Consider the following 16,181-nt stretch of genomic DNA (forward strand, 5'->3'; position numbering starts at 1 on the left):
GCCACACATCAGGCTCCCTGCTCAGCGGGAAGCCTGCTTCCCTTCCTCTCTTTGCCTGCCTCTCTACCTACTTGTTATCTCTATCAAATAAAATAATAAAATCTTTTAAAAAATTGATTCTTTAAAAAATCAAATCTTTAATTTAAAAATTGGATCTTAAAAAAAAAGTGGACCTATATGCCATCCACTGCGTAGATATTTTAGGTAAAATTAAATAGTTCATTAAATACAACTGAAATCAGTTTTATTATCTGTCTGACTGGGTATTTTTCTTTCTAATATATAGTATAGGTCTTGGTTTGAACCCAGCCCAGGAACTGACTAGCAGAGCAGCCCTAAACAAGTTACTTAATCTCACTGAAGCGTGTCTTATTCACCTGCAGACTCCAGTTGGTGGGAAGGTTACATGTAATGCTATCTGCAAGCTGCTCCTAGGTGTGGCCCTTAGTCAGATATCAGTATATGGGAGTCATTTCTCTCTCTCTTTTTTTTTTTAAGATTTTATTTATTTATTTGACAGACAGAGATCACAAGTAGGCAGAGAGAGAGGGGAGGAAGCAGGCTCCTTGCTGAGCAGAGAGTCCAATTTGGGGCTTGATCCCAGGCAGAGGCTTTAACCCACTGAGCCACCCAGGCGCCCCATCAAGGGTAAATTTTCTCATTGTTTTCCCATTGAAATCCTCAAATTTACTGTTTACTTTAAAGCGGTTGCCTATCTTTTTATATTAAACAATTCGTTTCGAGGTGGTTCAGGTTTTGTTAGTAGACCATATTCACCATGTATTTTAGGGATCATCCATATTTTAGAATATTTTCATTTCACTTCACAAAAGGATCTACATGGAGAGATGTGGACGTGTCGTTTCGCAAGACTTTAGGGCACCAAACTGGACTTGAAGAAGCTGGTTTGAGTTTCACTGAGCTATTCTGTTAACATCTGCTTTCCTGGTAGCAGATTTATTTTCTAAATTTTACTGTTACGTGTTTCCTCTGCCCCTTTGAGCTTATTGGACAATTGCTAGAGAAGAATTTGAGTCTGTGTAGGGATGATTAGGTATTTTCTCTATAATGTGTAATGGTTTATCTTTTAAAAATTAAAAATCTGAAGAAAGAAGTCACATAGAAGTAAATGGTTCTTTCCTGAACCAGAATCTGTTATTGGTTTACATTAAGGTTATTTTTGAAGGATATTGTTCATATGACCTCAGAAGACCTGAACTCAGGACTAATTACTGTACCCATATCTTGGTAAATTGCTTTCCTAGTTCTGGGTAGCTAAGCCAGTTGGCCTGCTTCCAAAGCACGTTTGGTCTACAAGGGAACTAACTGCCTGCTTCGCTAGCTGGCATTCAAGATTAAAGAGAAGATGAATATTGTTTTTGGCAGCAGCTGCTGTTTTGTTCGGGGCAGACCTAATACAACTCTGTAGGTCTGTGTATTAAAGAAAACAAGCTACACAGACACTCCTCTACCTGTCCGACTTTGGAAAGTGTCTAATGTGGGCCCTGGCAACACATATATTAAAATCATTTCTCGAGTTCATAGAGAGAAAAGTTTGGTTTTTGTTGTTGTCTTCCTCCAAGTTTAGAAACTTGGAATCTTCTGATTTCTCAAACAGCATATGTTCCCCTGATGTACTTGGGCTACCTGCGTGTCCCTCTGTACTAAAAGAAAGAAATCTGCGAAGTAACTTCTGTGTTATAATACACACACGTTCAGATCAAGTAAATAGTTTGCTTTAGGAGGAATTTGCAGCTCCTTTTCCTGCCATGTGGCTTTTTATTATAAGGAAGGTTCTTATGTTCAGAAAAAACTGGTGACTTGGTAACTATCCCACTGGGGTCTGCTGAGACTGATTCTTAACAAACATGAAACCTTAATAAGACCTTTGCCTTTCAGGGTCTCCAGCCTCAACTTTCTGTCACTTTGCCCCTCTTGTTCAAAGTATCTTTTTAGAACTATCTGCCACTGTTAAAACCTCCCCCAAAAATATCTGCTCTATCTGTCATTCACAATGGAGTATAAATGTTCATCACTTCTTCCTGCTACCAAAACCGTTTCTGTTGTATGGCTTAGTTCTAGTAGCACAACCAGACATCTTATTCTTTTTTCTTTTTTTATCATGTGAATAATGTAAAGGCAATTTTTAGCAATGAAAGAATTATTGGAATTGTGTGTGATGTGGGGAGTATGTGGGGGACACTTTTGACGCATGCCTCTAAATAAAAAAAATCTAGAACTGCCGACAATAAGATTAGTTTGGTGTGTCTGTACAATGAAAGGTTATCGTGGAATGAGAGGTTATCACACAACGAGCGTGACCTAGAGAGAAAAGTTGTACGATGTTAAAACAAAGTAGCCAGAGAAAAATGTCATAGGCAGAAGCAGAGAATGTTAGAGGGGGAAAAAAAACCAGTGAGATGATTGCCCAAACTGAAAAGATACATTTTAGAGCAGAAGTCACAAACACAGGGACATTTTGCTTCAACATTCTATCTCCGATAGGGTGTGTGTGCGCACACACCCCCCTCCCCCCCACATTTAGACACCCGTGTACCCTTTTTGGAGTTTCCAGAAATTAGAGAAAGAGGAAGAGGGAGAAAACAAAGATAAATATTTTGGTGATACATGGTAATTACCTCAGGTAATCGGAAGTCATCTGTTAATTGAAGCTAAACACAGTCGAGAACTAAGAAATAAATTGAAAAAAGTTCTGAATCCAAAAGCCGTGTCAAAATATCCGTGTACTAAAGAACATCCTCTTTGTTCCTGGAAGATTGACTCTATAAAGTCCTTTTCCCTCCTTTATTCAGTTTGAAAAGTCCTTGTTTCCCTGGTTTCCTAGACTATCCCAAACCCATAAACCACACAACAAATAACTGCACAGCTCCTATGGCTTAAAAACTTTTCATTTGATCCTCACCATCGCTCCATGAAGTGGGTAAGGCAAAAATTATTCTCATTCTCATCTCTTAGACTGATAAACAGATGCCTTGGAGGATTAATTGGCTTCTTTGAGGTCCCACGATAAGGGGCTCAGAGGTTTTCTGGATCCACGTTCTTCTCTCTGCCATCACACAACCAGTTTTCAAAAGCATGTTTTTTGTTTTTTTTTTTTCCTTTCCTGCCCTTGGAAACCTTTGTTCAAATAAAATCTTACCCAGAAGCATGAACAAATAAAACAGAAAAAAAAGCCAAGCCGCTTTGCTTAAAGCGGGGTTGGGGGCCCAGAATACTGACAAGGGCAGTTTATTTTCCTTACTAGGAAAGCTTGGACATCGCAATACTATGCCATTCATCCATTAATTCATTCAGAAGTTTCTTGAGCTCTGATTTTTCTATTGCTGCTGTAACAAATTGCCACAAACTTAGTGACTTATAAAACAATACAAATTTATTATGTTACAGTTTTGGGGATTCAGAAATCCAAAGTTGGCAGGCTTACTGAGCTAAAATCACGGTGTCTGTGGGACCATATACCTTCCTGAAGGCTCTCAGGTAGACTTTGATCCTTGCCTTTTTCAGCTTCTAGAAGCCACTGGCATTCCTGCACTCCTGATCCCTTCCCGGGAATGGCAAGTAAATGATGTCGCAGTTCACCCTCTTCCTTTATTCCATTTCTCTAGCCAGAGCTGGAAAAGGTTCTGTTTGTAAGGAGCCATAGGATTCTTTTGAACCCAGGTAATCTGGGGCAGTTTCTCCACCTCAAGGTCCTTAGCTAAATCCCATCTGTAAAGTCCATTCTGTCATATAAGGAAAAAATCCACAAGTTCCAAGAATTAGGGTGTGGCCATCTTTTTGCCATTACTGTGCCAATGGGACTCAGCCCCCCATGGGCCATGTGTTGTATGTTGCCATTGAGACTACAGGAAGCTAGAAACAGGCATACTAACAGTAAAATATATTGCAAGGAATGACCTGACAGCCTGGGAGAAACGGGTAAAGTGAGAACCCAACAAAAAATAAAATTTTAAAAACAGTCTTTCAAACAAATACAGTACTTTGGAGCTACTTAGAGGAAGGTGGTCAAAGCCACATACCTGAAATGCTTTCTTCCCCTACCCACCTTTATTGAGGTATGACTGACAAAAATCATATATATTTAAGGTGTACAATGTGATGTTTGAGGTAAGTGTACATCACAGACTGACTGCAATCCAACTATCACCTTACAGTTACCCTTTCCTTTTGTGTGTGGTGAGAACACTTGAGGCCTACTCCCAGCAAATTTCAAGTATATAATACAGTCTTATTAACGACAGTGTTGCCTTTGGTAACTCCCACTCTTAATTCTACTCTGTTACCATGAATTTGACTTTTTTTTTCTTTTATTTCTTTTCTTTTTCCTTTTCTTGTTTCTATTCCACATGTGAGATCATACAGTATGTTTACATCTGGCTTATCTTATTTCACGTAGTCTTTTGTATCATGAACCTGAACCATCAAAAAAGTAAGGTTTAATACTTCTACCCACTGTTCAGAGATAAAGAAAATGTGTGTACTATATATTGAAAAATGTCTGTAATTGATACAGAATAATACTGAAAGATTACTTCCCCATATGAAGAAGTAAGTTCTGCATTTCACCCCTCTCCTACCACGAGAATACTGATGAGGGACATTACTCCCATGATGGCTCCTCTGTTCTAATGTTTAGTTATGGCAGAGTGAATTGTTGAATTTTACAAAAGGCGAATATCCCATACTACTAGCTAGGTGTATACGAAAATAAATCACAAATCTATTTAACAGCTTTAAAATAAAGTGCTTTAGGAAATATAAGTTTGTCAGAGATGTATGAGTGTATGAACAAATTTAATTTTAGCCCTGGCCAAACATTCCTATAAAAGTGAGCAAAATCATATCTTTTCAGGAGTTTGTATGTAACTGACCCAAAAAAAGTTTATGGAGGCTATCCTGGTGAGATTATTTTGTAATTATTATAGAAGTCTGTATTAGGATATTTTTAAAAACTGTGATGGAACATTTATTAAAAGTTATGGTAACCTGAGAAATGTAGAATATTCTGCTGTGGCATGGATTATGAAATATACTTGTCTCCATACACTTGACATCTAAAAAATTATGAAGTTTTAGAGCTATGCTATTTGTAACCCTGACCGGTGATCTGAGCTTTGTGGGAATGGTGTGATACTATGGGGGTTGGTAAAGAGGGCAGGATTTAGAATTGGAAAGACCTATTTTTTTTTTTTTAAATTATTTAGAAGTCCCCAAATCTCTCTGTAGCTCAATTTCTTCACCTTTAAAACTAGGATATATGGATAACATCTTAAGAAAAAAATCTTTGAAAGGGCACCTGGATGGCTCAGCCGGTTAAGCTCTGACTTCAGCTCAGGTCATTAACTTGGGGTCCTGGAATGGAGCCCCACATTGGGCTCCCTGCTTAGTGAGGAGTCTGCTTCTCCCTCAACCCTTCTACCTGCTCATGATCTCTGTCATTCTCTCTCTAATAAACAAAATCTTCAAAAAAAATTTTTTTTTTTTAATGAAATAAGGGTATGTGAAACTTAGTTTGTGAGAAGATATACAAAATGTTTGGTACATAAGAAATATCCAGTAAATGGTAGCTGTTCTTCAGTGCATTGTTGAAACAATACCAGTGTCTGCACTCACATTGATGGACATCCTGTCTGATAGTACTGATGAACTATTACAGGCTCTTATTTAAAGCTGGGCCCTGTGATTGACAGCAAGATCTCACCCCTTCTTGCCTTTGCAAGAACATTGCTCAAGCAGTTGCCTCTCTTCTGGCCCACGTTGCCAGTTGCACCCTCTTGCTGTGTCATCCACATAGGCAATGCGGACAGCCTGGTCAGCTTACAGAGAACACCCCACCCCACCCCCGTCCTTGCCAATCGCTACCCCACTTTTTTTTTTTATTATTCATTTGTTTATTTGCTCTCCTTTGAAGGACAACTCTTTAAAAGAGCTGTCACATTCACAGTTCCTAATTACTCTCTTATGTTCTCTTAAACCCACTCCAGATTGCCTTTTTCCCATAACTACTTCAGCAAAAATGTTCTTGTTAGTGTCACCAGTGAGCTGTCTTCTGCCAAATCTAGAGGTCAGTTCTCCGCTCTCCTCTTACTTGACCTATTACGAGTAGTTGACATAGTTTGACCTCCTCCCCCAGGTAATTTTTCTTTTTTTAAACTTGGCTTCCTCCTGTTCCTTTGGCTTCTCTCTCAAGCTCCCCAGCTCTTTTGTGAGTTCTAAATCTTCTTCCAGACCTCTTCCAGTTAGAGCACCATAGGACTCAATTCTTTGTTCTTTGTTCTGTTGGTCCTCACTCCCTGGATGGGCTCACCCACTCTTTTGAATCATGAATAAATTCCATTTATACATCAAAGGCTATTATTTAGATATCTAGCCCCAACTTCCCTTCTAAATCCAGATTCAAATATCATGACCTAGTATCCTCCCTAAAGTATCTCAAAGACATTTCAAATTTAGCACACTCAAAATTCAGCTCCTGATCTTCCATCCAGGCCTTCTCTACCCTCAGCCTTCCCCATATCAGTTGATGGCAACACCATGCTTCCGTTTGTTCAAGCCCAAATCCTTGGAGTCATCTTTGACTCTTTCAAATCACACTCCAGCTATCGGGAAATCTTAGTGGTTGAGCCTGTAGGAGATATCCAGTATCTAACAACTTCTGGTCAATGCATTGCTACAACCCTTTCTTGCTTGGATTATAACAAGAGCCCCTAATTGGACTGTTTCTACCTATTGCTACCCTACAGCAATCACCACAGCAATCAAAGTGATTTTTAAAAAATATATATTTTTTTATTTATTTGAGAAAGAGACAGAGATAACAACAGAGAGCACAAGTGGGAAGACAGGGAGAAGCAGGCTCCCATTGATCAGGGAGCCCAACGTGGGGCTTGATCCCAGGACCCTAGGATCATGATCTGAGCCGAAGGCAGATATTTAAGCCAACGGAGTCACCTAGGTGTCCCCAAAGTCTTTTTTTTTTTAATAGTTATAGGTTCACAGCAAAGTTGAGGGGAAAGTACAGAGGTTTCCCCCTTGTTCCCTGCCCCTACACAGGGCCAGAGTGGTATATTTGTTACAGTTGATACATGTCCATGATATGTCTTAATAATCCAAAGTCCATAGTTTGCACTAGGATTTACCCTTGGTACTGTACATTCTGTGAGTTTGGACCAGGGGGATAATGACATATCTACTGTTTTACAGAATATTTTCACTGCCCTAAAAACCCTGTGTTCCACCTCTTCATCCCTCCCCCTGCAGCCTCTGGCAACCACTGATCTTTTTGCTGTTTTGACAGTTTTGCCTTTTCCAGTAAGTCGCAATAGTTGGAATTGTAGGATATGTAGTCCTTTTGGATTGGCTTCTTTCATTTAATAATAATATGCCTTGAAGTTTCCTCCATATCTTTCCATGGTTTGATAGCTCGCTTCTTTTAGTGCCGAGTAACATTCCATTGTCCAATACGCCATGGTTTATTTATCCATCTATCAAAGAGCATCCTGGTTTCTTCAAGAAATCATTTGCACAATTTAGTCTTCATTTCATTCCAAGGGAGACATTGCTATGAAGAGTGTGACCCCACAGTGCTGAAAGGAGCTTTAACCAAACTTAAATAGGATTGCTGCCAAACTAGGAGAACACACTGGTAAAACAATATAAGGGTTTGAATTTTATTTACAAGCTACTGTTATCTATGTAGGTAGCATTGTAGTCTCAGAAATTTCAGCAAATGACTATCATCATTTGGTCCAGTGTAATATCTAGTTAGCACGCAGATATTAGTGGAAAATAATCCAGTTTTTTAAAAAATACATGGCAGCTGCGTAAATAGAAAGGATTTCTAGCCACGCGCCGATGGACTTTGTGTAACTTCAAGATGCTGTAAGTGAATGTTAACTCATAAAAGAACTGTCACATTTTAGGGTATCTTCACATCTTCGTGCCTCTGCTCATGCTGTTTGTCTTCCTGGAATGCTTATCCTTTCCTTGTCAACTCTTGCAGACTCCTTGTCTTCCAGAAGCCAGCCAGAGTCACATTTTCTCTCTAGCTTTTCTTGGCACGGTCTTCCTGCCAAGGGTTCTCCTCGCTAAGGTTAATGGATTAATTGCTTCTGCCTTTGTGTTCCCAAAGCATTTGTCACAGAGCATGCACGTTATTTATGTACCTGCCTCTGAGTTGCAAGGGCACCTTCATAACCTTTGTTTCTCTAGTGACTGGTACAGTCTCTGTCTCATAATATCTGCTCAATAAAATGGATGTGAATTTGAAACATTAGACCGTTTTTTACCTTCCTCACTGATTCATCCAGCAAATATTTATTAAGAACTTTTAATATGCAAGGTGCTATATTACGGGCTACGAAGGTACTATAAAAAGAGAACAGGATGCCTGATTTCTTAAAAACCTCAAATATAGGGGCGCCTGGGTGCCTCAGTGGTTTAAGCCTCTGCCTTCGGCTCAGGTCATGATCTCAGGGTCCTGGGATCGAGCCCCGCATCGGGCTCTCTGCTCAGTGGGGAGCCTGATTCTCCCTCTCTCTTTGCCTGCCTCTCTGCCTACTTGTGACCCTTCTCTCTGTCAGATAAATTAAAAAAAAAAAACGAACCTCAAATATAGTGTAATAAAAAATAAGTCCTGAATAAAAGTAACTATAAAACATGGTTGTGTTATTTTCAAGGAGAGGCATGTGTATGTGCTCATGTATGTGTGTGATGACCTCACACTAGGGCTCAAGAATGTCTTCCTATTCACTAAGAAAAACGTTTTCCCCTAGTAAATGGCTAAAAAGCTATGATTCAAAACACTGATTCCTTTGATGTCTCATAAATGCGGTTAAATCCTGTCCTGGATCTAAAAATACATCTTTCTCCCTCACTTTGGTGTACTGTCCTACACTATTAGAATTAAAGCACTACTCAGGTTTGCTGCTACTTGCCAAACAGTCTACACTTAAAGTATAGAAAGTCTCTTTTAGTGCCTTGAGGTATGAATTTTATACATTCCTAGTTTTTGGGAAACACCTCAAGTGGTAGATCTTTTACGTGTTGCTGCACGTTCATTCCTAATTACCATTAGGAAATTGGCTCTAGAAGGCTTCTGACAAAAACGAACAGTAATGTCATAGAAATGAAAAATCCAAACCACATTTTAACTGGCAGTTTTTAAAAATTTGGTGAGCATACTTCAATTACTCAACATTGAATGGTATTTAAGCCAGTAGCATTTTTTTTTTTTAATGTAGATGGTCTTTTCCACATTAAGGTGTAAGATGTAATAGCTTGAGTGATTACAGCTGTTAACTGGTCATCACCAGCAATCTTTCTGTTTTCATCTAGACTTGGATTATCACTTGCATTTATCTTCAACTACTCCTATTTAATCCTCTGGTGAAAACTAAAGGGATCTGCAGGAACCGTGTGACTGATGATGTAAAAGACGTTACAAAATTGGTAAGTAAGGAATGCTTTCAATAGCCGTGTTTTGTTTTGTTTTTCTCCTGTTTTTTTGAAAAACATTTCCCAAGTGAGTATTTTTCCAAGACAAAGAAAGAAATCAATGAGTTATTGTAAAGGGTGTATAGAGGGCAGGCAGGGAGATATTTATGATCAAGGAGAATCTATTGGTAACATTGGTACCTCACTGCAGTGACTTTGTTTCTGTTTATTTCATCTCCGTCACAGGCAGTGAAGGACATTCTGTGTGCTGATGTGGCATACCACACCTTGTTCCCCATTATCTCTCTAGTGGGTTTCTCAGTGTCTTATTTCCCTCCCATATGCCTGCCTTCTCTTCTCTAACAAGCCTAACAGAAAAGACCTGAAATGGCCAATCTCCCCCTTCAACAGCACGAAGACCCCATCACATGTAGGTGGGTATGTGCTCCCTCTGGGAACATAGCTGGAGGAGTGATTTGTTACCCAGATGTTGAACAGACTCCTCTCCCACATTTGTCACGTTAGAACTCATCTCTCAGCAAAAGCCATTTTACACCGGTGCCCCTTGGTCACGATTAGCTTCATGCCATGTTTCTCTTAAAATGCATACCGTGGCATGAGAGAGAGAATACAGCATCTGGAATGTGTTCTTCCCAGCTCTCCTGAACTAGGGGAGATTTTACATGCCCATTTGAGCTACAAGGTGTGATTTCAGGGTGAGCACACTTTGAGAAGCATTTTTGTTAAGTGCCCAGTTCAAAGCAGCCAAGTGGCATTCTGTTATTTGAAAATTGTCTAGAGCACAGAGATGATAACAAACATAGGGAAGAAATAAAGGTCGTGATACGGACAAAAGAAAGAAAATTGTATTTGTTGAGATATTTGTCTTCCCTACTCTTGATCTATATTTCCTGGTTTATGTTTTATTTGGGGCTTATAGCCAAACTTCAAACCAGAAGTTTAATTCTATGGTCCGAGTCTTTCTGGCTTAGCCTCAATGCAGTTGGAAACAGACACACACGACACAGACATGCACGCAATTTAGGTGGATTCCTTAGAAGGATGCCCAGAGGATCCAAGTTTAAAAAGTATTCTGTGATGCAGTATTTTGTGATGAAGATCTATCAACACATTTTATTTGAGGGTCTAGTGACAAAAGCAAAGCAGCATTTGCCTGCTATATGCCCCACTAGGTCTTAGGGAACGAGTGGGGAAATTTTTTGTTTCTTAAAGATTTTATTTACTTATTTAAGAGAGAAGCAAGTACACAGGCCCAGGGAGGGACAGAGGGAGAAGCAGAGAATCTCAAGCAGACTCTGCACTAAGCACAGACTCCACACTAAGCCCCAAGGTGGGGCTCCATATCAAAACCCTAAGATCATGACCTGAGCTATAACCAAGAGCCAGGCGCTCAACCAACTGAGCCACCCAGGCATTCCTGCTTTATTTTGTTTTCAAAGATTGCAGAGCATGGACCTCTCCCTCAAGTTGCTTATTAATCTGTGACCCAAGGAACTGCACTGCAAAGAAAATAAGGGGCATCTGGGTAGCTCAGTCATTTAAGCACCTGCCTTCAGCTCAGGTCATGATCCCAGGTTTGTGGGATCAAGCCCCACGCTGGGCTCCCAGCTCGGCGGGGAACCTGCTTCTCCCGCTTCCCCATGTTTCTGCTTTCTCTCTCTCTCAAATAAGTAAGTAAATAAATAATAAAAAAAAGAAAATATATGCTTATATTATAATTTTTATATTGGTAAAAAGTTGCTCACTAAATGGTTGTTCAGTGACTGAAGACCTGATGTGCTTCACTGTGGTAAGCATTATGGTCCCCTGTGGTGCTTATTAAAATTAAAGGTATCTGGGCTGCCCTCTAAGAAACTAATACAATGACAGGTCCAAGGAAGGGCTCTAGGCATCTACATTTTAAAGAAATGTCTGAAAGGATATTTAAGAGCTACTGCTCTAGGTGGTCTGTTGGGTCTCTAAAATTTGGAGACATAAGTGTCTTGATCCTAATTTAGTCCCAGTTCTTATTTTGACTAGCTTTATCTATGTTACATAAATTTAGAGGGATCTCAGATTAATGTGAGTCTCAAAAATATGCTTCAAGTAGTTCACAATGGGGAAATTACTGCTCTCACGGGTCTGCGGGTGTAACTGTGGAACTGAGGATGATCGATGGAGATCTGCGGTTATCCGAGGGAGCAAATGTCAAGTACATTGGCAATGAACTATAGTTGGAAGATGATGGTATATTTGACCACAGGCCAGGCATATTCAAAATTAACATGGTCTCTAAGAAAAATTACTTACATGTAGTATTACTTGCTAAGTGTTTAAGGGAAACTACTTCATGAGCATTACTTCCTGTGAAATGTCGAACCAGTATTTTCGAGAGGCATAAGTAGATATTACAAGCACCTTCCAAGATTTCCATCCTTGTCTTTGACCATCTGTTTATTCTCAGTCTGTTACCTGTCTGCTGATACAATGAAAAATGGCAAGAGACAGAGAACCATGACAGAGAACCATGACAGAGAAAGAAGAGCCTGGGATATTCATTAATATTGACACTAAAGGATAAATCTTCACCCCAAGGGCAAATGTGAAATCATTAGACTGAAAAAAAGAGGGTTTTTCCTCCCTTCCAGCAACTGACTCGGGAAAATTTTATAATTTCAAGAGTTGATCTAGTGAAATTAGTGTGTTTACTTTGGATTATTGAAAAAAAATCAAGTTAATAAAAAATAGAACTCACCAGGGGTGACTGGGTGCCTCAGTCAGTTGGACGTTCGACTCTTGGTTTCTGCGCAGGTCTTGGTCTCAGAGTTGTGAGACTGAGCCCCGTGCTGGGCTCCACAATGGGTGCAAAATCTGTTTTAAGAGTCTCCCTTCTTCTCTCTCTGCCTCCTGCTCCCCCCTCAAGGATAGGACTCAGTCTACTTATAATTGAATAAAGACCTATATAATTTGCAACCCATATTTCATAGAATAGGAAATAGGAGAACAATCCCTGACTTCAAAATGTTCATAATCTAGTTTGGGAGATAAGTCATCTCCATAAAAATATAAATGCATATCACTAATACCGCAATACATGATACATGGATGCCATTTAAAAAATTTCATGTAGGACCAACCTGTGCTGATATATTGGTTAAGGAATGGATTTTGGAATTTCGTAGACCTGAATTTAAATCCCAGGTTTTTGACCTTAAATAACTACCTTTCTGAATCTCAATTTCTACATCCCAATTTTGCCTTAGAGATTAAATAAAAGAATGTATATATGATGTTTCTTATCACAGTTACTGTCCTATAACTTCTTTGGGCCTCAGTTTCCTTATCAGTAGTAAGATTAATAGTACATCATAGAGTGATTCTAAGGATTGAATCAGTAGAACAGTGTTAGGAACACAGCAAGTGCCTGCTACATGTTAGCTATTAGTAGTGGTGGAAGTGGTGTTGTGGGATCAGAGGATCCTGGAGCTGAAAGGAAATTTAGAGACAATCTGGACAAAATATTTTTTAAGAAAAGGGGCGCATGGGTGGCTCAGTTGATTAAGCGACTGCCTTCAGCTCAGGTCATGATCCCAGAGTCCAGGGATCGAGTCCTGCATCAGGCTCCCAGCACCATGGGGAGTCTACTTCTCCCTTTGACCTTCTCCTCTCTCATGCTCTCTCTCACCCTCTCTCTCAATAAATAAAATCTTTAAAAACAAAATCAAAAACAAAAACAAAACAAAACTGAGGGATGCCTGGGTGGCTCTGTGGGTTAAGTCTTTGCCTTCAGCTCAGGTCATGATCCCAGGGTCTTGCGATCCAGTCCTGCATCGGTCTCCTTGCTCAGTGGGGAGCCTGCTTCTCCTTCTTCCTGACACTCTCCCTGCTTGTGCTCTCTTCTCTCCCTCTCTCTGACAAATAAATAAATAAATAAAATCTTTAAGAAGTTAATAAGGAAACTGAGCCCCAGGAATGGTGAAGCCCAGCTCCAGGTCCCGTTACCAGCGCTGTGCCTTCTACGACAGTAGTTTTCAGACTGGCTCCTAGAGCTTACACAGCCATTCAGCCTTCATTTGTGTCTCTGGATTTCCAAATAAGACTTGATGTGGAGGGGCGCCTGGGTGGCTCAGTGGTTGAGCTTCTGCCTTTGGCTCGGGTCATGGTCCCAGGGTCCTGGGATCGGCCCCGCTTCGCCTTCCTCCTCTCTCTCTCTGCCTGCCTCTCTGCCTACTTGTGGTGTCTCTCTTGTCAAATAAATAAATAAAATCTTAAAAAAAAAAAAAAAAAGACTTGATGTGGAAAAAAGAATCAGCTGAAAAAATGTTGGAAGTCACTGCTATAAACCAACACATGTAGGGCATCATTTGAGAATCATTCATTTGCAGTGTTTTAGGGTACTTATTAAAAGTACAGCTGTCAGGGCTCCCACTGCAGAAATTCGGAGTCTCAGCTTGTGAAGATGGGGTGTTTCCAGCTAGCGTCCTGGGTGGTAGGGATCTGCATGTAAGTGTCAGAACTGCTTAGGCAATCATACCTCTAATGTGGGGGGTTTTTTGTTTGGGGTTGGGGGGAACAAAACAAAAACAAAACAAAATTGTGTTCTCATCCTTAGCCTAAACTCGTTAATCTAATTCAGTGACGTGAGTGACTTCTGAGTTCCACAGATGCAGAGAATCATGGCCTCTCTCTAAAGTACCATGAGGCAATTCCATAATGATACTTTGTCGATTCGAATCTTCTAGAATAATTCAGTAATGCCCTGACTCAGGGAGGTTACATAGAACAAGAGGGATTTGCTTTATACGCTTAACCTTGGTACATTCTGTTTGAGAGAAACAAAGTAGGTCGCCTACCTTTCTTACCTTGAGTGCCCAGTAATCTCTTCGACTGAAGTCCTTTCTTTGCAGTCTCTACCAGTTCCTTCTCTGCATTAAGTGTCAGCTGGTACTGTGCCCAGAGACCTGAAGGCTGTTTGCCTGGGGTGATTCTCATGTCACAGAAGTACATGATTTATGACCTTACTGTCATTTTGTTGTTGTTCTTTTAATTTCTTCTTGGACACTTTGTGCTGCCCCTACAGTCCCCATGGTTTTCATTTTAAATCTCTCTGGCATGTTTGTTCAGCATAATAGTTCCATTTATTTATAGAACATTTTGCTTTGTTTCTAAAAAATGTTGTAAGACTTGTTTTAAATGGCAAACTCAGACCTACCTAAGGAAAGGGTCAAGGATCTGGGAAGAGATGAAACAAACTTTTTAAAATTTGTGGTCTGTGGGACAATGAGGCTGCAGATTTAACGGTTGTGTTACAGAAGGAGGCGTCCAATTATTGAAATAGTTCAAATTGGTTTTTCCTTTTGTTCTTTGTACTGATGCCTTCATTTGCAATCATAGTTTTCTTTCATTTGGGGGAATTTAATTAAAGGTGACTACGTTACTTTTTAAAAAACTTTTTGTTTTAAATATCTATTGAGTAATTATTTTTCTTCCTCAAAATGTTTAAGGCAGGTTGCTGGCCCATCCCCATTTTATAAAGGTGAAATTACTCTGTCTTTTCCAGGTCAGTCTACAAATCAGAACAGAATTAAAACTCAGGAATTCATGGTTTTCCTGTTCTTTTGATAGGCACTTATTTTAACACATGACTCTTAGAGTTTAATATAATGGAAGATATAAAAATACCTCAGATAAGTTTCACTTTGGACAGTTTTGAATAATTTGATTTTTATTCTACTTCAAGTACAGTATTTTTCAAATAGAATTACCACAGCATTAAAATGAAGTTTTGGAGTCTCAGTGTTTCCATTTCTAGATGAATTCTGAGCTTTTCTAAGCATAGCTTCTCTTTAAAAGCAGAAATCTCAGGGGCACCTGGGTGGGTCATTTGGTTAAGGGGCTGTCTTTGGCTCAGGTCATGATCCCAGGACCCCGTGTCAGGCTCCCTGCTCAGTGGGGAGTCTGCTTCTCCCTTTACCTCTCCTCCTTGCTTATTCTCTCTCTCTCTCTCTCTCTCTCTCAAATAAATAAATAAAATAAAATAAAATAAAAACTTGTAGTAAAAAAATAAATAAATAAAAGCAGAAATGTCAGAGGCACCTGGGTGACTCAGTCAGTTAAGGCTCTGAGACCAGATTTCATCTCAGTTCATGATCTCATGGCTGGCTCCACCCTCCACAGATTCTTTCTCTCCCCCTCTCTCCCTTATCCTACTTCTGTGCTCTCTCTCTCTATCTCTCTCAATATATCTTTAAAAAAAAAAAAAAGATAAAATAAAAGCAGAGATCTCTTGGTGCCTGTGTGGCTCATTTGGTTAAGCATTCAACTCTTGATTTCAGCTCAGGTCATGATCTCAGTCTTGGGATTGAGCCCCGCGTCCGGCTCCGAGCTGAGCATAGAGTCTGTTTAAGGTTCTCTCTTTCTCCCTTCCCTCTGCCCTTCCCCCCATTTGTGCTTGCATTCTCTCTCTCTCTCTCTTTCTCTCTCAAAAATAAATAAAAGCGGAGATTTCTCACAGTTTTTTGGGGTTGGGTTTCCCTTTTCTATTTTGGATCTTTGAAGAATAATGGTTTGAGAGCTGGATAGTTTTTAAAGTTTATTTTTATTAGTTGGCTACACTTAGCATTTTAATTTCTTCTCCTGAAGTTAGTAGAAATTTCCTTTTCTATTTGAAAGTAAATTTTGAACTTGTAGTGTTCAAAGAAAGGACAGAAGTGTATTGGAAATAG

At 39.7% G+C, this 16,181-nt stretch overlaps 1 protein-coding gene across 1 annotated transcript in view; it reads left to right on the plus strand.

Annotated features, from left to right (window-relative positions):
- KITLG (KIT ligand) overlaps nucleotides 1-16,181 on the plus strand; it is an 85,666-nt gene that overhangs the window by 24,161 nt on the left and 45,324 nt on the right. The window contains exon 2 of the mRNA XM_046013802.1: nucleotides 9,358-9,471. Within this exon, the coding sequence (XP_045869758.1) occupies nucleotides 9,358-9,471 (114 nt within the window). The remainder of the gene's footprint in view (nucleotides 1-9,357; nucleotides 9,472-16,181) is intronic.

The sequence above is a fragment of the Meles meles genome, chromosome 7 (assembly GCF_922984935.1).
Source record: "Meles meles chromosome 7, mMelMel3.1 paternal haplotype, whole genome shotgun sequence".
Classification (NCBI taxonomy): domain Eukaryota; kingdom Metazoa; phylum Chordata; class Mammalia; order Carnivora; family Mustelidae; genus Meles; species Meles meles.